Source organism: Tyto alba, unplaced genomic scaffold (genome assembly GCF_018691265.1).
Source record: "Tyto alba isolate M040663 unplaced genomic scaffold, T.alba_DEE_v4.0 Super-Scaffold_28, whole genome shotgun sequence".
Taxonomy (NCBI): domain Eukaryota; kingdom Metazoa; phylum Chordata; class Aves; order Strigiformes; family Tytonidae; genus Tyto; species Tyto alba.
Window position 1 is genome coordinate 12,702,877 of NW_024881302.1, and position 24,056 is coordinate 12,726,932.

Sequence of the window (24,056 nt, forward strand, 5' to 3'; positions counted from 1 at the left end):
AGGAAACTGAGTTAATTCTGTATTACTAATCCTTTAGCAAGGATTATCAAGTAACTAAATTCTGGACATCATTTTTTACCTGACAACTAATAGTTACATAATGTAAGCAACAACATCTTGTGCTGTTCATTCTCTTTGGGAAAGTTTTTCGTGAATGACCAAAAGTGATAAGTTTGCATTAAGCTCATTCCACACATTTTCATTACTGCAGACAAATAGATCTTCTAAAAATTACAATTAATGATTTTTTATTACTTTTGAAATATAATTTATTTATTTGTTTAAGGTTTAATCTAGATTTCATCCATTAAGCTACTCCACAGCAGCTCTAATATCACAACACTTTTGCTTAGTTCACTTGATTTCAGTGTTTTCCCTTCACTCAGATAATTAATATTCTTGATGGACTTAATACACAAAAAGGTCTCTGCGACACTGGACATAATCCGATAACACCTACTAAGGCAACTAGGGCAAATGTATTTTTAGTTGGAATAATATCAACAAGCATTTAAACATAGAGAATCAAAAAAACTAACATCTGAAACACAAAGCTTTTTTTCCTCCTTTTGTAAGAAAAAGAACAATCAAAAACTAAAACCCTAGCAAATACACACACTCTAATTTAGCAATCCCATGCCCTCTAAAGTTTACAAATGGTACCTGCAAGTTCTTAATAAGACAACTGCCTAAACACAAGTTAACTACTTATCAGCTAACTCCAATGTCAAATTGTTCTTGACTGCAAGAAATTGAATTAATAGTATTTATATTATCAAGCACTTCCTTTTCAATTCTAGCCTAAAAGCACACTTCTCTACATATTTTAAACCTTTAAACAAAAAGTAAACATTTCACACTATAGTAAGATTAAGTTAAAACATGACAAGTTACTGCTTCTTAAGCAATGTCACTGCTGAAGACAGTAAAACTAAAACTTTATGATTTAGACCAGAGTTACTCTAGAAGGTGTAATGTTTAGTAACACAGAAGGTCATCCAAAGATGTATATTTTAATGTTAAACGAACACAGGTATATTGAATTTGCAGACAAACAGCATACTTCATGATTCTATTCCCTCTCATTTTTTTATTTCTTCAGTATGGAGAGTGCAGTAGTATTCTATGATACTGCAGAAAGAAGGTACTGTGCCTTTACTCATAAGTACTACTGAACATAAGGTCATTCTGGAAATTACCGACTGATTCCCCTTGGGAACAGCTCAGTATCCTGTTCCAACTGCGGGAATAAAAGCTTCCATATACCAACTTTAAAATGACAGAAGAAATGTGAAGAAAAATAACTCCAGGGCAGGAGGGGGACATGATGACAACCAAACACTAGTATCAGTAAAACAGCACAGTGTAGCTGTTGGGAGTAATTACCTCCAGTCTCTTGAAGTTCATGAATGGTTAAAGTGCATTTTGAATAGGTGAAAATAAAACGGAAGAAAATCCTCCTAGGATCAGTCCATTTAGTAAACTAACATACCAGGAAACCAGATGAAGGACTCCGATTCCTTCATTTGCTAATATTTAAACCCTGAAATATTTATTAACAGTCTCTTAAAAAAAAAAAAAAAAAAAAAATCCACAAGGAGTGTTCCCAATCCAGTAGAAGACAAACTTAATGCAATAATTCTTGGTAGTCATTTGCACAAACAAGATAACTATTTGGGGTATGTAAACTTTAAAAAAAATAAAGCCACCAATTTTTCAATGTCAGACTATTTGGAAAATTGAGACTACTTACTCAAGTCAAGAACATCATCTGTTTTTATCAGATCTTCCTCCCTTGTTAGTGGTAACTGAGTTTCTGGCTCATTTCGCAAGTGCAGTGATAATGAACGGAGCATGAAGAAAACTCTGATTGCCTTGGGAAATTAAAAAAAAAGAATATTAAAATATTGCTGCACTCAGTATTACGTATTTTAACAGAATTCTACAAATGTATACTCACTTTTACAACCCTTGAGTTTGTTGTCATGCTGTAAATTTACTGTTTAAATTGAGAAATTAGAATGTGATTTCAAAGCTAGCTAAAAAAGGATATGGAAGAAGGTGAAACATGTTATTTGTTTTCAGTGAAGTATAAGCAGCAGAGCTTTTATCCCACTGACACACCTACACAGCTTGTGACTGACAGGCAAATGATTAGAGGAGCTGTTTAAGCAAAAACAACAATCTTGGATTTTTATTTTTTAAATCATTACTTTAAGACTGATTGTATTTATAATATCCATATGCTACAGACAACTACACAACCAACCTTCAGACACTCTGACAGTTTGAACTTAAAGTAATAACTTTTCTGGCTGAGTCTGGCTAAGACGTCTACAAGTTTGAGACAAAACAGTGGGGATTTTTGAGTTTTAATTTGCTGTGTTCATCAAAACTAACAACATGCCATATAGCACTCTCAGAGAACTTCATCTATATTCTCAGAAGGTCTACATCAGGGCAAAGCATTCTGAAAGCTGCATCAGTCCCAAGGAACTTTTAACAGCTGCTCTGTGAAATTAATATTCTTGCTTTGATTTAGAAATTAATGATATATGGTATGCAAAGATTAGATAAAGAACAATCATCATTTTATTAGCCACATTTTAGAAGGCACCATTTATAAACCTCTTCCACTACAAGTACTATATTTTCAGTACAGCAAATAAAAAATCACTTTTTATTACTTCCGGTGTTTTGTTTTTTAGAACAGTTTCCTACATAGTAATTCTGTGGCATACTGTAAGGCAGCAGTTAATTTACAGTAAAAACACTGAATTCACAGAACAGCTGCAGTGCCCAGGAACTCCCAGATTGCAGGAAGTACTAGGAAAACCAAATCTACACTGTTTTAGAGCAAACTCTTTCACTACTCTGTTTTTAAAATCAACATAACTGTGGCTCCTGTGAACCAGAAATGTGAGTGCTTGGCCAGCTATCATACTGATGGTGCTTTCTGAAACTTGTGGCAAAACAGGAATGAAGAGAGACAAGCCATGTATCTGACTATTCCATGCACTGACACCAGAGCAGATGAATTCAGTATGCTGTTGAAATCTAAGAAGACAATATGATTACTTGGAACAAAGAATGTCAAAAGTATCTAACAAATATTCATAAGGTAGTGTTAATATCGTATAAGAGCAGTGCCACTTTATAATGGGAGATGATCTCTCCCATTTAGGCAGACTGTGTTCTAATGTATTTTGGATTTACTGAAATTAAATGAGATTACTACAAAGCAGTTTTATTACCAGATGTCTCAAGAAGAATTCATGGTATTGGGTTTAAAAGTTTCCAAATTCAACCAAGAACTTCGGGGTACGTTTTTTTTTTTGTTTTGTTTTTTTTTTGTTTTTTTTTTTGTTTGTTTGTTTTGTTTTGTTTTTTTTTTTTTTTTAAATCAGAGGGCAGCCATCGCGCAGTCTGTTTTCACTTATTTTCCCCTCAATCTTCTTTCCCCCTGAGACAGAGAATTAATTTTCCTCACATACATTCCCTTTAAAAGTAATGTCATTCATCTCCAAACATATAATCACATCTACTGCACAATAATCTACAGGAGTAGGAAAGAAAATCAGAAATTTAGCCTTTTCAAGAAAATTTAAAAAAGACAAAACCAAACAGATCAAGACTACCATATGAAAAGGGAATTACACTGTGCTTCCCACAACACTGATAGCCCTCAGTTTGCTAGCAATATCAATATAAACCCAAAAGCATTTGATTTATGACTTCCTGTAATATTTTATTAGATATCAATAAAACAGCAGAGCAGTTCAGTGGCCTACTTTTTTTTTCCAGCTGACTTCTGTTTTCTTGGTTAAGTAGAAACAAATACAAATCGCTATCTACATTAAAGAACTATGCATAATCTTGAGGTATGCTTTGCACCAATTCCTTCCTTTATATACACACATACCATGTGCAAAGAAATAACAACTTGCAGGGAAACCTACCAGTATCTTATTACATACCCATAAAATAAATAGCATTCTCACAGGTAGTTCAAAATCTTCTCCCAAAGTCTTTGTTTGCTATGTACTCCAAGGTGCAGAGTTCACAACCTATACTGTTGATTACTTCCCAAATAAGCAGGTAAATGATTTTGCATTACTCTAGGTGACTGGCAAACAGTACCATCTTTAGGACAACAGAGATCAGAAGAGATGCAACCAACAAGCAGTAAGTGGACTATCAATTCAAAAGAGCAGCTGATTCTGGGCAGAAGCCTTGATCAAGCAGTAGTAGCTGATTTTAGAAAGCAGTCTAATAAATTCTGGTCATTTTAACGTTTTAACTCAGAGGGGTTGGCTGTCTGGATTTTGGAGATATTCCTTTGATAGCTTGAGAAATATCTGATTTCTGAGGAGTTTCTCCTAAATTTGCTAAGAGGAAGAGAACTGCCACTTGGAGGGACTTTCTATAGTGGAAGAAGTGAGAGCCTAAAAAGATCTGATCTCTAACAGCTAAGAACTCAAGATATAATCAGAGTATGGGACTTCTTCACTTGCTAGTAACTTTTTTAGATTTATGCAGTGGAATGCTCAGAATTGAATCACTATCCATTTGAAACTTAGCAAAAAGGACCTCTAACAGGGTAAGTGGCAGCAGCAATGTTACAAGACACACCTGAAGTTCAGCACACTGTTACAGGAATTAAGCCTGAGAGAGGTAACCTATCTAGAAGAAAGTAGCATAGGAATTCTAAGAAATCCTAAAACTTCTAGAGCAATGCAATGAGGGGAAAGAGGACCAACAAGGAAGCACTGTAGGAGCTCTTGCTGATGAGAACGACCCTTCCATCCTAAAGATTTTACAGGAATATTTGTTTTGCATTTCCACCAACAGAAGTTAATCTATTCCTTATGTAGCACATGAAAAACCATGGACTACTCAGTTTCCATTAATGCATGTTTATAAGTATCATTCTGCTAAATGCCTCAGAGAGAATTCTAGGAAGCATTTTTGCTTTCTAAGAACAATACTTTTTAAAATAATTCACTGTACTTTATCAAACAACTTGCTGTGATAACAAAAGTTGTGTGGCTTATAATAAGTAATGAAAACAGAAGTTTTCAGAAGATTCCTAGAAATATGTTACTTCAAGAGTACTTGAATATACTCACATATACACTTACACAAGTGCAAAACTACCTGCAGAACAGCACTTTTCAAATAGTAATGTTATGCAGCAATATATCTTTAAGACTTACTGGTGCTGCAAGAGTCATTGGACACCACTAGATAAGGGACAAGAACTGATTAACCCAAGAACACTGATAATGTTGTTGTTATTCAGGTCAGTATCACCTTTACAGATTGTGTCAGTCATAAAAGTAGATATTCTGCTATTTTTCTCCTCATTCTCAAGATCTCTATCATGAATTACCTTCAGCAGAATAAATTGTATTTTTTGCTATGTCTAGAAACACAAGTAATATGAAGCCAAACAGCTTTCTAGTGGAGATTCTTACTACAGGAATATGACAAAAGATAGACTGAGATATCAGATCACAAAAGAAAACTGACAATATATTCATAAGTGTCAGTAAATTGCCTTTTTATGTAGATGTCTCCACTATCTAAAAAATTAAAACCCCAGTGCAAGAACATATTGAATTGACTAGACACAAGAAATTGTAGAAAGAAAGTTTCTCTACTGGGACAGGTAAATATTATATGCTCTACACACAGGTCTATCTTCATCAAGTCTTTATGATTTCATGGATGAAGATTCCAATCAAGCAGTTTTCAAGAACAAACATTTGTATTTCTAGAATTGTTCAAAGCCTTGGGCATCATTCAGTCATGAATGAACGTAAGAAAAATAGTCTTACTCACTCTTCGTGTTCTTTCCACATCTCCACAAGGCAATCTTTTCACAAAATCAATACCAGTCAGTGGTGTCCCCGTTGGAGGCAACAAGATTGAGGCATCCATCATCAAGTACTCTACATTCATGGGTTTAATCTATAAAAATATTTTAACATTGACTACTATACAGAACAATAAGCATTTGCATCTTTACTTACAAATGCAACTCATGGTTGCATATTTTAAGAGGAAGGAATGGTTATAGAGCTCTGAGAATTTTTAACACCATCCATCTTATTTTAAGCTCCTTACATGCAATCTCTATTTTATATTTGCTCATCATTCCCTAACACACTGTTGAAGTTTCCATACTGAAAAAACACAGGAAAACTTTTCTTCTGTAATCTTTCAGAGTTTTATTTCATGAGCCCTAAAAACCAAAGTCTGTCAAGTTTGATTTTAAGTTTTGACTCAAATCTGTAATTACTTCAATCAGAAGAAAAAGTTTCCCATATCTTTTTTCCCCCCCCAAAAGAACCATCTAGTCTCTAATAATGCATTAAGTTTCACACTAGACAATTCCCTTCAATCTTGCCACTAACAGAGTCTCTCCCTTACATGGTTGCTTATTTTCATGAATAAATCAGGTCTGAAATATCTATCATTCTGTACCTCTGGGCAATTTCATCCAAGTTCTATTACATACACACACACTGGAGACATGAGCTGCTTTTTTGCCAGAAATCCAGCTGGAATGTCTAAAACTTACAAAGCCCTTCCCACCATTTGTACTATATTCTGCATAGAAGAAAAATGCAGTGACACAGGCATTCCAAAGTAGCCAACTGTAATAGGAAGCATTCCTGGCCACTTTGCCTTGGTCCAGATACCATAAAAGAAGCAGACTGAAACAAGGTCCAGAATTTTCACAATGCAGTCTTGAACTGCTGCCTTGCACACATACAAACTCAAAAATAGTGTTTAGCCAATTTTTCTGATCTCAGAACAATTAATTATATTCCATGTCTAAAACACTGGATTAACAAATTCAATTAATGTGTAGAAAGATACAGAAACTACGTAGACAGTGAGAACAAATGAGAACACAGAAATAAAATTTCTGACAAGTAAATAACTACTTCAGATGCAATTCACATGAGCGTATACTGGTTTAAACAGCATTTTAGATTATATAGGTGAAGAATGTTAAAAAAGGAAACTCACTGCTGAAAGTAGAAATACTAGGAACTGCAGTGTTCAATTTACTTGCTCCTCTGCCCTTGTTCTCATCTATCTTTAATGAAAACAACTTTTTCCCTTCTTTGTCATTCAGACAGAGCAAGTATACTTCTGCCTTTGTAGCTGCTCTATACCATGTTACCTTCACAGCTCATCTGACAAGACATCGGTGTCACTTAGCATTTAAATCAGCCTGCCCAGCAAATAATTTGCTAGCTAGTCAAATAAATACTCTTTAAAGAAAACAAAGTTCAAGTTCCAGGGTGTAGCTCTGTCTCTTATGGTAAATTAAAAATATGCAGTTTCAGAAACAGATACACAAATATAAGAACCTAAACATATACTGAAAACCTAAACATACACTGAACTTGCAACACAAAAATTATGCTAGTATCAGTGCCACTTCTCAAACTAAAAGTAGAGCAATACTTAACTAGTAAAAAAGTAAATTTTCACCAAGTACTTCTATTTTTTAGGCTGGTAAGATACATGCAAGATGATTCATGCATTAAAAGACTTAATGCAACACACTAGTTGTAGACTGTGCTTTTTTTCAAAAAAGACAACCAGTGGCTGCTCATTAAATCCCTGTACCACTGTGGGGAAAAAAAACACTGTACCTGACTACCCTGAGTATTTTTGTCTGAAATCTAACCTAAGAAATGAAACAGATAATTAGTTTTAAAACATGTTTACAGATTAAATATGAACTGAGATTAATTTTAGTAATCTGTTAAAAATTTCACAGCCAGTACTGCAGTGCAGGCAGTACCTCTCCCAGATTAGAAAAAGGCTCCAATATTTGCTCACTAGAACCCTGTTCTCCACTGGTAAGTAAAGTGGCACCACTCAAAACTGAAACCGTGCTGGGCTTCAGAAAGATATAGGAAGATGTTCACATTGTTTAATAATAAGAAAAAACCTAATTAATCCAATGTCTCATTTCCCTGGATAATTTTTGTATACTCACTTCCAGAAAGGAATGGATTTACGTTAAACAAAGAAGTGTGAAATTTCACATAAATGATTTATGTAAGTACGGACATAACTCCTCAGAGACAAACACCCCCCCCCCCCATTTTGTTATTCTACTCCCAGAAATAAAGATACCAGCATATTCAGTAGTTATCAGTAAGTACTTGTTCTTGCTCCTGTGTTGTATCTAGGCTTGAGGATTTGGCAGAGTGGAAGGAGTGTCACTTACTGTCATACTCCGGTACTCATCTTCAAACATATCCAGAAAAATTTCTTCTCCCTATCAAAAAAAGGGATATCAAGAATCCTTATGACTATGGAGCCATGCTTGTTTGTTTTTGTTTAATTATACTGGATGTTCCTGTCCAGAACCTGGCAGCAGAGCTGCAGGGCCTCTGTGAGGAAAGGCCAGGGCTCCCACGTGCTGGACACAGCTTTTTCCAGCCCGCGCCAGCACCTCCACTGCAGGACACAGCTGAGTGTCAGCAACACTGATGGGCACCTCTGGGAAAATGCAGTTATGACAGGGAGATTCATTCCTCTGCAGCCCATGGAGAGAATCATGGTGAAGCACATATCTATACTGCAGCATTGGAGCAGATGGACATGGCCTGAAGAAGCTGCAGTCTGTGGAAGACCCGCAGTGAAACAGATTTTTTTCTTGAAAGACTGCAGCCCATGGAGCAGAATACCCACACTGGAGTAGGGGAAAAGTGTGAGGAGGAAGAAGTAGCAGAGATGAACTGTTATGGACTGACCTCAACCCCCCATTTCCCACCTCCCTGCACCACTCAGCAGGGGGAAAAGGTAGAAGAGTCAGGAATGAAGCAGTGAAGTTAGGTCTGGAAAAAGGGAAGGGTGGGGGAGGGTATTGTTTTAATTTGTCTTTGTTTCTCACTATCTTATTTTAATTGGCAATAAATTAATTTTTGTGAAATTGTGTCTGTTTTGCCTATTATAGTAATTGGTAAGTGATCTCCCTGTCTTTATCTCAACCACAAGTTTTCTTCATCATATATTCTCCCTCCATCCTGTTGAGGTGGGGGAGTGAGAAAGCAGCTGGGTGCACTTCTGGCAGCCAGCCAAGGTCAACCCACTTTCGTAAGCCACATTGAGAAAACATTCTTCAAGAGAATTCTAACAAAAATAGATTTTAGACACTTGAAATCTGTCATAGATTTACTGTTCCTTATATAGAAGTTAATGCCTAGGGATAAAATTTTTATTTCTCTCATTGTTTACAATACAAAAAAAAAAAAAAGGCAAAAAGTGGCAGGTCTCCAATAAGAAAAGAAGATTTAAGTAAAAGAAACACATTCTATATTAGTGTCAATGATAAAATCCCAGAAATGTTCTAATAATGAGGCTCTGTTCCATTAAATACATAGTTGCAAAAAAGCACGACTGCTAACTTGACCTCCAGTATAACCCCTGTGACTTCTAATGTACGTCTTTTTATGATGTACATCAGTGTAGTACAGTAAGGGCAGGAAAGGAGAGGAATCCTCCAATGAAACACTTCCTTCTCTATCACAAATATGGAGTTCCCACATTAAAAAAAGTATTGCTTTGGGCACTATGTAGACACTGGGCTGCAGACTTGCAATTCCACATTATGTAAAAGATTTTTTCTTACAGCTTTTTGCATATATACCTTATAGAAACGACGGAGGAGATGAACACTTTCTTCCCTTGCACCCTAGAAACAATAAAATAATTGTGTTTTAGGGAGTAAATACACCATTTACTCAAAATTCATATTTAAAAAAAAACATCCAAAACCTCATACATAAGAGATTGTCTATTAATATCCCCATACTCATAGCCTTCAGCCCAGAATTTGGTAGAATACAGTTCTCGTGCATTGGAAAATACAGCTTATGTGAGCTTGTTAGTCTCAAAAGCACTTTTCTTTCTGTTGTTGAGATGGATGACATACAAATTTCAGACAGAAAATTTAGCATAACCCTTCTTGAGAAGTTATTTTAAATAGCAAGGTAGCAGCAAAGCTGAAAACAGAACATGGGGTATTGATTCTTCACATTCACTGCAGAGAGCCACCAATAGAACAAAGATGTTCTAGAAGCTCAAATTTCACATTTATGCTTCTTGTAATCAGAAATTAAACAAATTTATTGAATTTTACTACAAGACTCAAAGACAAGTAGTGCTGTGACTGGTAATGTGAAAGAAAATACTTACCTCAAGGCAAGCAAGGTGAACATCTTTTATGATGCTGCCATTCTTAGAAAACACAAGCTGCTTCAACAACAGGCAGCCAAGTTCTAAAGTTGCCAAACGGATTTTTCCATCTATGAAAAGAAAATGTCAATATACAAAACAGTAGCAGTTTAAGCATTGCTATTCTCATTACCTAATGTTCTTAAATGTTTCTACTCTTCTCTGCAATTGTCATACACATGCAATCTGACAAGGATGAGTGCTGATGCTTGCTTGAAATGCTGAGGGCTGTAAAAAAAACCAACAGCTGGAAGAATAATTTAAAGCAGAAGAAAATTTAAAGAGGAACCGTGCAATAAGGCAGCAATAAAGATTAATACTATTAGAAAAGAAGACGAAAACAATGCCTTTATCAATCTGAAGCACAGGTTGAATTACACTAAAATTACAAGAGTCATAGACATTTGGAATGGATAAAGTCATGAGATGAAAGGAAGTTTTGTATATAGCATACTAGTAAGACAGCTTTTCCTTAAAAAAAGTCCAAAGGATTCAGATACAGCATGGATGGGAGAATCCAGAGAAGTCAGAGTGAAAGAACGCATTGATATTTTAAGCTTACAGTTTCAGAAGGACTTTAAAAAAAAAGCTATTAGAAATATAAAGCCTGAGCTCAGTGATCAATACTAAGACAATATACCCAAGGAGACAGACAGACAGACACCTTAGCTTTTGACCCCAACTCCCACCTAATTTCAAGTTAGCACTATGCTGCCAGAAACTAAAGATACAAAGGCCAGTAACCCGCAAAAAAGAAAAGGAGATGTTCTATACAGCATTTAGCAAGCTTAATAAAAGCCCACTATTTTCCACCCCTCCCAAGAAGTGCTTTTGTTTAAATGCATTTCCTCATCTTGAACTCTTTCCTTCTGCAGTATGTACAAACTCTTTATATATAACATGCTTTTACTCTGTGACTGGCACATCAGCATAACAAGTTAATACTCTAGATCAGTCTCACAAGTCAAACAAGCATTAGATTTTATTCTGCAGACAATTGGGAATTTGATAGTGTGTCAGTTTCAGGGGAAACCCAGTTCTACTTATTTGAAGTTTTAAGAGGGGAAGTGCAGGGAAAAAACTTGTGGCTTGAACAGAAATCATGTTTCTGTGGAATAGGTTACTGAGCCTTGTATCCCTCATTTCACAAAAGTGTTGCAGTCAGGAAAACCCCCACATTTCCTACAAAACAGTTCAAAACTGAAAATATCTATTATTATTAAAAAAAAAAAAAAAAAAAAGGGAAAATTTGATATCACCTCTAGAGACAAACGACTGCTATAAGCAAAGGGTACCATATAGTTTTCAAGACCATCACTAGAATTATTTCTGCAAGCAAAGGTGCCACAGACCATATTTTCAGGATAAAATCCTACCAATATTGGAAGTGATACCTGGTTGCGCAGCATAATTCATTATCCTGATAAGTCCTTCTGCAAGTACATGATTATATGAATTCCTTTCTTCAGCATGTTGAGCTGGAAGTTGAATTCTCTCCAGCTTGACTGGGTCAATTCCTTTTATGGGGGATGAAGGAAGAAAGGTGAATTAGAAAACAGGAGTATGTCTAGAGGTAAATATTTAATAAACCATAGCAGTTTTCTCAGAGGAGTGTAATTAGCAGTACAAAACTGGACAAGTTAGGTTTTGAATTTCTGTCACAAGAAAAAGAAGGAACAACAGAAAGACCAAACATATTTATGTATCACTGAAAAATTAGCCTTAAATGGAGTCTACTGGATGAAGACACTCAAATCCTACAGTGGTTGGTGACATCCAAACCATTTTGTTACATCTGGAATTCTCAGACTATTTGTTTGCATCTAAACCAAATCAAAGTCAAGACATGAACCTGGAAAGCATAAAGGCTAATGGGGAAAAGATGAAGTCTGATTTTAAGTTCCACTTCGGTAGTTAGCGATCTTTTCATATATATTTTTAAAAAATAGGACTTTTATTTTATATCTAAGTAGCCCCTTATTTAGTACATGACAGATTTAGTACCTCACAGATTCTCACTGACTTGTATAAGGAAACTAAACCCATCTTTCTTCAACCTATGTCTCTAAAATAGTGAAGTTACTTCTCAGAATAGACAGGTTACTGTAAAACCTCTTAGAACAAACATAGTTATGGAACACTGAGGATCTCCCTGTGCTTGTTCTAAGGAATGGTAATAAACAATCCCATAAAACAGAAGATGGTGATAGACCTTGCTAATGTTTTCTTTTTGGTAGCTATTGCTTCAGGAAGCCAAGACCAGTTTGCCTTTACCTGGCGACAAAAGCAATATACTTTCCAAGTATTGCCTCAGGGATACCAACACAATCCCTCCATTTGTCAGCAAATGATAGCAGCTGATGTGGCACTATGGCCTGGTATCATGACCATTTACCATTATATTAATGATTTATTATGTCAGCATCACAGCAACATATTGAAGCAGCTGTTGAATTACTGAATGCACATTTACAGGACCAGAGGCTGGGCAGTTAATCCAAACATGGAGCCCTAGTACTACTGTACAATTTTGGGGAATAGTTTGGTATTGACAGATTAGAGGAATACCAAATATGGTACAGCAAACAGTCCGGCAATTTCCATTCCAACCACAGTAAAAGAGTTACAGACTTTTTTGGGATTTTTAGAGTACTTTTACCTCACATTACGTTATTAAACCCAGAGTAATGTTAACTGAAGGAGCTGGAGCGATGCCGTATTTATTACTGGAAGGCAATGACAGTCTGTCTTTCTCCCCTATCACAGGTTGGCTCATTGTGCTTTACAGTCTTATACTACAAGCACATACCCTGGACACATTTCTACAAGATCAGCATGTACATGCTTAGATTCAGTTGGCCTTTACTGTAACTGACTCACCTGCCTTTTATATTAAGGGAACATTAACAACTGCAGATCTTTTGACAATTAATGTTTCTCATTGCTATTTTTTCTAAGTAGGTAATGGCTGTATGCCAATGAACTTCACAAAATTCATTGACAGTGGACTATTTCCTCCTTCCACAACATAAACACTCTTTCAATTGTGAAGGCATGTGTTGCTTCAGCATGACCGATGGATCAGCCAGCACAGAGAACAACATTCAACATCCCCAGTAACTAATGCATCAAATGAAACAAACTACTGATGGTGCCTGGCTGGCTGAGTTGTTTAACACTCTGAAGGGATGAATGGGAGGCCTGATCCCAAACCATTATTGTAGAAATATGTTCATTTTTTTTGGCAATAGGCCTTGCAGCAGTTAGATGCATGTTTTCTCACCTTCTGTCTTCTCTTTCCTCTGCACTTATTCACTATGTATGGATTGCAACAGTCAAAGAACTTTGAGTGTTTGAGCCATGGGGTGGGATGTGAGAGATGACTTGTAACTCCCTGAAACAGGGACTGAGAGAACAGCCTGAGATAAGAGATGGGGAGGAACAGGAGGTCCTCGGAGCTGAGGAATGTCTCAAACACTCACAATTAATGAAATGGGGTGGATTATGTGGAGTCAGGAGCTGATAAAGCTGCCTGAATAGCACAGGATGCGGTGGGGGGAGGGAGCTCTGTGAAGACAGGACAGTTCTGATCTGGTGCATCTTGTAAAGTTTCAAGGGCCATCTGTCCAGTGAATGACCTTTGCTACATTATCTGTGAAATATGCATTAAAGTTGACACCTCTGCATATGCTAATGAAGATTAACAAGACCATACTAGTTACATCATCCCATGAAGCACCTTACCCCTCCCCATCTGTGTGATATGTAGATACGTAGGTTGACCTAGGGGAGGGACCTAAGGAAAGTGTGTATAAATTGAGGGGGGGTGAGGAGTGAAATATAGAAAGACAGAAGACGTGAAGAAGATAGATGCATCTCTGATGAATTCAAGATGGTACCAACACAGGAACCTAGACGGGTGATCTCAATTTCTCTATTCTCTCCCTCTATCTCTCTTCTTTTTCCCCTTCTCCCTTATTACCTTTAATACAAGGCATACTATATTGTTTACCATAATTCATCATACACTTAGCCAATTATAATGTATCCAATTAGTATGTTGTGGGAAATTAATAAATGTCTGTGCATGGACTTTGTGACTTGTCTCACCATTGTCCACTCTTGTCTGAGTGGGATGTGACGACTGTGAAAGCCCTGAAATTGTCAGCAAATTATAATCTCAGAAAAGCATTCCTTCATTCCCGGAAAAAGATAAAGCCATCAAAAGGATGGAGAACAGGAGGGGCTGATCTTAGCTAGTTCCAAGACTCTCATTTCCACTCTACTTGCCTGTCAGCGGTACCTTGAAGCTAGAACAGAATTCTTACTTTTAAGTATGCCACCACACCCGATACTTTTTTGCCCAGTTTACTGTAGCAGATGATTCATTTAAATTCTGGTATGTTATAGAAACTATCCTCCTATGCAGAAAAACTTAAGTTCAGCTCTCAATTCCTGAAACACATGATTATTCACACGTATGAGATAATTACATCATTGCTCCATAAGGAATCTTTTTAAAATGCACACAAAGATAAGCAGCAAAACAGCTAACCATAATCATCCCTTAGAAAAGGTTACATATTCTCATACTGTCTGAATTATAACTAAGTACATATTTAACATAGTTTTGTTACTCCAGGCTCTTTGGGAGACTTGCAAGATGCTTTATGGCATAGAACACAAACAAGCTTTTAATCAATTACGGCACAATGGATGAGAAGGCTGTTGAGGAATTGCAAAGTATAAAAAGAATTACTGAAGGACTGTCAAAGTTGGATAAAAATAGGTAATACATGACTTCCATAATCACATCTGATTCTCAGGCTTTGTGCATTATCTATATGTTTGAAGTATACAAAGATTTAATTTTAACATATGGGGACAAGTTTTATAATATTTTTTTTACTTGGCTTAGATATAGCAATCACAGTACAGACAAAGTGGGAGAGAACTGGATCCCATATATATGTAGATCGAATATAGCGGGCTGCAAGTGAAATTAAGAGATTAAAAATGAAACACAATAATCCTATTCCAATTCCAAGAAACCTATGGAAGAAAAGTTCTCATGTTCATAAAACTTTCTATCAAATCGTTCTTAAATAGTGATCCTTAGCAACCGTTTTTACTTACAGTATACTTTTTTTCTGTCTCCCTCATGTCACGAATTTCTCACTGTTTAAGTCATGCACGAACATAAATTACAAACAGATCATGCCTGTCTAAAACCATGTGTCTCACTCTTCTCTGGAAAAAGCAAAAATTGCTTACCTTTGTTGTGTGACATTGCATATAGAAGACAGAGCACAAAGAGGGCATAGTAATCATCTTCAGCACAGTCCAGTGCATTATAGACCATATCAAGAAAAGGCCTGTGGAAAGGAGTAATTTAAAAATGGGTACGAAGAAAAAGACCATATCTACAGAAAGATGAGTAAATATCTTGTTCGGCATGTAGCTAATGGAAGAGACAAGTTCATAGCAATGTAGTAATGCACATTTTCAGGCACTTAACCTGTTTAAGAGTAACTCATTATAGCCATGCCTTGTATTTACATTCTGACATTAATTCTGATGTTTTAACAGGATTTGTGACATAATACTTTTGCAAGAATTGATTGTTCACACATTTACTGGGTTGTTTGTAGCACATTTAGTATGTATGCAGAAGCATTTTGCAGCTTGTTTTAAGTGTACACTAAGGAACTTCAAGGAGTTACTATCACTGTTGCATAAAAAACCCCTCAACACCTTAAAACTCCTGTACTAAACAGAGTTGAAAAATTTTTACTATTACAAGAAGCAGTATGCACCAAAAGTTTGGAGGAAGCTAGGTTATTCTAAAACAATCAGTCAAAAACTTTACTGAACAGTTATAGGAAAGAAAAATGAACAAGGAGGGAACATTTCAATGGAAAAAAGAAAGCTCTGGACTCCAAATGAGCTGTGTTTTCCTGCATTTAAGCATGTGTGACCTACAACACATGTAGGAAACTACAAACAGTGCCAAGTTCACTCTTCACCTGTACCCTGAGCAGACCAGAAACGTCAATTTAATCCAGAAGCTGTTTGGACAGACCAGATATGGCCGAGATTCAGCTGATATTAGCACAAGCCTGATGGCAAGACAACTTGGCTTCTTGTCTTAAACTGGCTTGCATCCAATCAGTTCAGAGCACAAGCAGAAATTAAATCCATTTTTACAGGTGGCCCACAGATGAAGAAGAAGAAAAAATCAGGGAAGTGTTAGAATCACCAGAAGAGAGTTTAGAACCCTGATTGAAGAGATTATTCCTACCTCAAAGTATTCTTTTAACAGTGAAAAAAAAAAAAAAAAACAAACAAACAAACCAAAAATCCTTACAATAGCTAAGCTACATTCAAATAAAATACATTAAAATAACATCCGAAATCATAAAAACAAATACATTTTCCTATCTTCAGACCAAGAAGACAAGAAGCATCCACTACAAACTCATCACTGTGGTTTGCTGGGGGTCAAAAGAGCTATCAAATATCCGAACACAAGATACTTCTATACCTATTCCAGACCGGTGGCACCCTCAGAGTCACACAACGTAACCCAGTAAGCCACGCAACCGAAGTCATAACAACATATTTGACACTTCCTGACAGATTTCAACAACATGCTCTCTTACTAAAACAAGTCTATGACACGAAGAACAGAACACACTGCTTCTCTTCTCAGTTCATGACATTGCAGTCGTATGTATGTGTGTTTCTGAAGCTGGAATACAAGCATGCTCTATGATACACTTAAACGCCACTGAGTTATGATCCCTCTTTGCCCAACTTCAGGACTGCTCTATGTACCTAAGCCAAACTTCTCACATGATGTGCCCCGTATAGGTCTCAAAGGAACATAAATATTCAAGCAAAAACAGCCTAAAGAATTAGCAATGTTGAAAATAAACCAAGAGTGCCTTCAGTCTTCTGAAGCACAAAACAAGCCCTATAAACCTCAAGACATCCTGAAATATTTTTCATTTCAGATGCTTCTTCACAGCATCTATTTATCTGCATTATCAAAGTCTCAGTTGCAATAATTGAAAGCCAAAACAATATCTAGGAATCCCACGCATCAACAGGCCCTCACATAGGCTAAATACAGGATAGACCCAGAAAACTTCAGCTGTAAGAAAGTAGCAACAGAAGGCACAATGTAACATGAAAGTTTTGCATTCTTGAAAACACTTTGCTTTGTAGCATATCCTAAAAGGAAGTTAGTTTAAAACAAGCTTTTGGGCTTAAACTTTCCAGTAGTGAGGCACATCAAAATAAAGCTGCACCAAAAATGCTTAAACTTTCTCTTTTACAGTTACAGATTTTTAACTGCAAACTGTGCTGTTTTCCGTTTATTTTTCAACAACAATTAAAATTTTTAGACAATTTTTAAAAATTACTTTTAATATTAAAGGCTATATGGCAAGTATTTTCAAAAGTATTTCTTAACACTGTAAGCATCTTCTTCCTTTACTAGCCTTTTACTAGTGACTTCATAGAAGAAACAGACGAAATGCCACATAAGTATTCTTCAAATTATTTATTCTTGTGGAGTGTGTCTGCAATTGAAGATGGCAACACATTAGGAATCACTATCATCACAATCATTAATGATTATTCCAGTTATGGAAGTTTCTCCCACTTCAAGCATGGAATAAAAGATCACTGCATTTTCCACTGCCACATGGCACCTTATCCACAAGGCTCAGTGATTCCAATCAGTGTAGGAAAGAAGCTATACACACTTGAGCAAATTTCTTGAGATTAGCTACTGTTTCAAATATTACATCTGGCATATAGAACAACTTAAAATCTTCAGATATAGCAGATTATCTACCTGTATTTCCAAAAATTAATGTATGAAACCAAGGCCAGAAATGCCATACACAAGGCCTAGCCTTATTTTAAAAATATTTTTAGCTCTGCACATTCTTTGATGCTGGCTAATTTTAGAAAAGATGCAGGTTGCTGTCAGATCATATCTGCAGATCAAGAAAGTCCTGAAATGCAGACATCTGCAAAATTCATTGGCATCTCACATGTAAGTATTTTGCACTTTTCAAGAGCTTTAATATTCAATGCAGTCATTTCCAATTTCTTTCTAAAAGCCATTTGGCACATACTTTAGTCAAAATATCAATAATCTAGAACAATGTATTTTAAAGCCAGTTCAAGTCAAGGTTCAATTTCACTTTTACAATGAAATTAAATGTTATCTTTATTAATGAATGTAATCTCAGCTACATCAAAGCTATAATGGAGACAGAATGAAATTCTGGGAATACTGGACAGCATTTCCCAAGTTTAAAAATAAATCTGAAATCCTATTAAACATGTGCCTTTCCCCAATAGACACATTTGCAATTACTTCTGTGTCAGAGATGGCACATTTGGTTTCTTTTCTTTAGCATTCTAATTACAAGAAAGCAAAATTCTTACTGAGAAAGTGTCTTATAGGTATTTAATATATCCAAGTTTAAATTTTAAAGTCAGATCTGCTCCCAGAAACAACTAAAAACTGCATTTCCAATAGAAGTTTTCAACAACCCTAAGATATACTAACGGACCTTGGAAACTGTACATGGGTTAGTAGGGCTTATTTGTAACTAATGCTACTAAAATTCTGCAAAATTTAGCCCTGAACTGAGGAATTTTCTTTGTTTTTTCCCTATAGGTCACATCTGTCAGTTTTGTATACACCATAAATATAATTAAGAAAACATCTTTTGCCTTAATTTAGAGGTTTAGAAAAATTCTGGAATGAAAACATTTATAGTCTGGTTTTATCATGCTAATATTCTGTAATTTAACTTTACCAACTTAAGGCAACACAACTGACATAATTGAAAGTGCAAGCTTTACAAAGGAACAGGACCATTTCCAAAAGTGATCAACAGAGAGGCCACACCCCATTTTTCTGTTGCCTCACTTATCTGTGATCCACAAGAACCCCTGTAATTTTAATTGGAGGAAGATTTGAAACATCCCTTAAGAGAAGCAAGAGAGTTAGCAGGATGGAAAGTAAGGAAGCAATCCAACAAAATATATTACAGTTCCTTTATACCTGTTCCAGTTTGTTATCTCACTCCCAGAGGCAGCTGCACTCTTTTCTTCATCTGTTGTATTCTGTTCTGTCACAGTAGAGATAGACAATTCTGACAGTTTACATCTCTCCATGATTACCATCTCTATTTCTAAAAACCAAAAAAAAACAGTTATTGCAAGCTCTTTTGTATTTTCCGTTTTGTATGAAGTGACTGATGCAACTGTATGTAAGAGGTATAACCATAACATCCGAAAGGTTAGTGGATGAATATATCTAGGCTAATTTTCTTCCCAATAAAATAGTTTGCTTCCATTTCTTTATGGATTTTAACTGCTATAAGAAAATGATACATATGTATCATATGCATAAAGAAAATACACATATTACTTTGGCAAATAAACAAGCAACAGTAATTCCCCTCCAAACCACAGGAAGAAAAAACATAGAACTTCTTTCTGGAAAAGAAATCTGTGACAGTGCTAGTGAGATGGGGGCATGAGTGGACATCAAGTTCAACAGAGGGTGTAAATAGGTCTCTACAACTACAGCAAACAGGATGCCTGGTCCCGAGTGCTTCATACCTACTGGCTTTATGTAGAAGAATTAGGACCAAATCTAGCTTTTGCTTAAGAACTTGGACAAAGATGACTACCAAATGCACCAGTTTAAACAGTAGATCAAATTGTATTTTCTTCAAATCATGGTAGACAATACATCATCAGTTATTTGACACCATTTAAGGAAAATCTTCTCACACAGACTGTTTAACAAAATCAAAATGCAACTATGTTTGAAGAGGGCTGTCAAAGCATAAAGGTCTTGTTTTCAATTGCTTGCATGCAATTCTGACACATTTTTCTCAATTTATGTCTAAAGAAAAGATTAGTTTCTGATGTACACCCTTCTAACAGTTACTAACTAGCAGTTACGATACACTGTAAGACCACTCATCCTATAAAACCAATTCTTCTTAAGGTTAGTATTACGTCAGAAATTCTGAAAACGGGCAATTAAGAAATCTACAAGTCAAAGGTTTTCTTCAGTTTTGAACTATTTATTATAATCTTCCACCATGTACTATTACTTTTAGCACACGTGTTGAATTTTATCACTGAAACATGCAAAAAATCCTCCTAACCATCTTACAAAGGTAAAGTGGCTACACCATTTGCATTACCACAGAAGGAAAAAAGTTACAAAGTTGAAGTCTACTTATAAAGTGCCCATAATCATGTACACCTGGGTGCAAGGCAGGCTTTTGTGATAAGGGCCAAAAGCTACAGGAAGATATGAAAACACGTTCATAGTTTTTAATCAGATTAGAAGCATATGTTCTGACAGAATGATTTAACATGAGAAAAAAAATACAGCCAAAGATTGAAACAAATTTAATAGTCCCACATTCACTTAAAGCAACAAGAGAATAAGTCACATAACAGATCACAACTAGGTCCATACAACAAATGAAAGTATCCAAGTTGTAAGCATCATTTTCATTTGCTAGTATACTCACCTTCATTTTCAGTGCTTGTTCTGGTGCCCTTTGAACTTGCTTCTGTACTTTTACTTTTATCAAGATCATCTTGATTATCTTCAGATCCTCTCTCCTCTTCATCTTCTTCACCAACATTTTTATAGTTAGGTCTTTTCTGAACCCTCTTCTTCCCCTTCTGTTTGTTAATTTCAAGAGACCTCTCAAGTGTTTCTGTTGGTTTTATGAAACATCTGATACTTGACTTTGCCTGTGAATTTGAAGAATTTACACTGAATTAAGCAAGACTTTTAACTTTAATGAAAATGAAACTTCAGAGTTCATATAAGAGAGGGTAAATTAGCATACCACTTGCAAATCTCAAATCCATTTTAATCTTCAAGGAAGCAGAGCTCAAGCTGCATCAATTATCTCCGAAGTAACATATCCTAACAATCTATCATTAAAAAGTATGCCATCTTGAGATAAGAAGGTACAGAACTACCTATTTCATCAATGGAAGTTTATTAAAACTTTTTCCCTTCTTTGAACTTAACAGGTGACACAGCTAGTACATACAAAATTAAGACACCTTTTTCGAAAAGCATAAAGGCAGCAAAATCTAAAGGGGGTGTTGACAGCAATGTATTAATATGAAATACACTCTTTAAATGTTTTTGGCAGTAGCAAGGACAAAGACCAATGCTTTGTGCTGTGAGCTTTTTCTGAATCTTAACCTTCCCTCAATGGCATACTAGTTCTTCTATCAAGAAGGAACAAATGGCACTGACATTAACCCTTTTTTGGGCATCCAGATGTTGACTTACCAAGTCTGGACAACCAAAACCACTTCATTTGTTACACTTTAACATACCTGTGTTCTACACAAAGATATCAGAAGTTTATCTTTCAAGTCAAAACACTGGTTTCAGACAAGGTAGGAAACAGTATTCAATTAATACCTGCTTTCCCTGGTTATTAATCTACAGAGCAAGTAAAGACATTTAGAAGACAAATTTCTCCCAGAGGAAATAAGTATCTCCAAGACTATGTGCCATCCCAACAACAGAGAACAATGTATTCTTATAGAAAGACACAAGACACTACAAGAAGTTCTACAGCTAGCAGGACAAACAAAACTTGGTTTCCTACATATTTGCGGATTGTTTCTGTCCTGTGATACTTTGAGCTCCCTTCTCACTTCTTAGGCCTGCCAGCTGGATTACCAGAGCGCATGCTCTTTCTCACCCAGAGTTATAAACACTGATCAGCCAAACCTCTCTGTTACTGAGACATGAAACACATGGTTTGGGGGCTTCCTGCAAGCACAGGTTTATGCTAACAAGACTGCTACAAAAACATCATTACCTTTCAGACCTCAATATTTCAATCACATTTAGCTGACGCTGGCTAAAGGGTTAAAAAATTAAGGGCAGGTAAAGAAAAGAAGTAAGACTAGAGTAAATACAAAACTGATTTCACTCCTTGCCTTAGGTGATTCAAATACAATAAGCATTGAAAATAAGGGCATCCGAAATCTCAGAAAAAGTTTGGAAAAATCCCTCCCTTCACCTACACATATAAAATAAGAGATTAGGAAGATGCCTTCTATAAGTCAAAAGGCCAAAATATCTCTCTGAATCTTCTGAATTTAGAGAGGTTTTATATAAATCTTGCGTAAGTCACTTTACACTTGGCACCGAAACAAACCATACAGTAGGAGGAATCTTTCACAATACCAAAAAACCCCACAATGTAAAATTTACCACATTTATGTCCACCAGTAACCTCTCTAATATATTTTTAGTGTGATCAAACTGCAACATCAGAAGTTTATAAAACAACCAGAGTTACAACCAGATTACCGTTTATTGATGGCTTCTGATCAGAAAAGTCATGAGACAAGGGAAGAACACATTAAGTCCTATTCTTTAGGAGGAAAAAAGAAAAGTAGCATGCAAGTTGCACACTGCATTATCTCATTCCTGCATTCACTTCTGACAATTGCTTCCTAGAATCCTGTAGCTACTTTTTTTATGAAGAATGTACGTACTTAACATCCTTGCATTTCCAGTAAGCTGTTAGCCATATGAGCAAAGTAACAGAAGAGACCAGTAGACAGTGATGTACTCATAAGCAGTGAACCATGGTCTGGTCCATCTCAAGAAAGAATGATGTGGAAGAGTCAACATATATATTCTGTTCTGCCAAATATAACAAGGCTATGTATCTAAAACATTCTAAAATCAGACTTAAAATTAATTTACATAGTATATGGTTTATCTAGGTTGATTATACAGTTTGAGATACTGCTACTTTATACTTTTAAAACATCTTTCAAACATATTTTCAATTATGGCTTGTCTTATGCAATGTGTGCTGGTAAAATAAGGCAGTGCCAGTAACAACTTCTACAGGAAGGAGAAAGTAGGTTAAACAAGAAACCACGAAACATGAAATAGGTAGAACTGGCCCACATCCGAACTACGCAAGAAAACAGATCTCACAGGAAGTAAGGTAAACCTTAGTGTGATGACTGCTAACAAGTTTAAATACATTCTGTTGGCTACACATATTCAACTCTCATCATGAGATAAAAGTCAGTATTTCTTCTGATGCCACCTAAGAACAGAAGCACAGGGAAAAAAATATGGAAAGAAAAGTGTATCTTAATTTGCTATACTTTGAGGTGGAGAAACTGTTCAATGGAGGTTGGGCAATCATTAATGCCCTACGATGTTCAGCACATCTCCATGGGTAGGTTATTGCTAATTCATACACTGTAAGTAGTTAAGATCTGCTGGGGACTTTTTCCACAAATTGATTTCCAGTAAAAAGTACCATTTGTTCCTGTCATGACAACTACCATGGCTCTTTTGCCCTAAATAACTTTGGATATGTTGCATTTATATGCAACAACTACAACCCTTCTCAGCTTTTATTTAAGTATTCTTTACTCATTTAGTCTCCTAAACGTGTAACCCTGCTGCTGGTAATCTCAGTCCATACTCTCCACACCTCATTCCATTTTAATTCATCTTATCAGGAAGATGAATATAGATATGAGGTTCTACTTCAGGTTTTAGAAACTGACAGCTATGCTTCAATTTAAATACTCAGTTACAAAAGATGAGCACTGTTAGGTACAGGGCAGGGGTTTAGAGATAACTGGGGCTTCACCATTACACATAGAGATATTCTCAAAACAAGCAGCTCAGGAGAGCATCAGAATGGGAAATT

The 24,056-nt window shown here is 36.0% G+C and overlaps 1 protein-coding gene across 5 annotated transcripts in view; it reads right to left on the bottom strand.

The window, feature by feature from the left end:
* CLEC16A (C-type lectin domain containing 16A) overlaps positions 1 to 24,056 on the bottom strand; it is a 77,921-nt gene that overhangs the window by 33,856 nt on the left and 20,009 nt on the right. For all 5 annotated transcript variants that reach the window (XM_042798498.1, XM_042798494.1, XM_042798495.1 and 2 more), the window contains 9 exons: positions 20,859 to 21,087; positions 19,364 to 19,493; positions 15,547 to 15,647; positions 11,667 to 11,789; positions 10,234 to 10,343; positions 9,686 to 9,730; positions 8,261 to 8,311; positions 5,845 to 5,973; positions 1,754 to 1,874 (listed from right to left, as the gene is read on the bottom strand). In XM_042798498.1, coding sequence (XP_042654432.1) covers positions 1,754 to 1,874; positions 5,845 to 5,973; positions 8,261 to 8,311; positions 9,686 to 9,730; positions 10,234 to 10,343; positions 11,667 to 11,789; positions 15,547 to 15,647; positions 19,364 to 19,493; positions 20,859 to 21,087 — 1,039 coding nt within the window. The remainder of the gene's footprint in view (positions 1 to 1,753; positions 1,875 to 5,844; positions 5,974 to 8,260; positions 8,312 to 9,685; positions 9,731 to 10,233; positions 10,344 to 11,666; positions 11,790 to 15,546; positions 15,648 to 19,363; positions 19,494 to 20,858; positions 21,088 to 24,056) is intronic.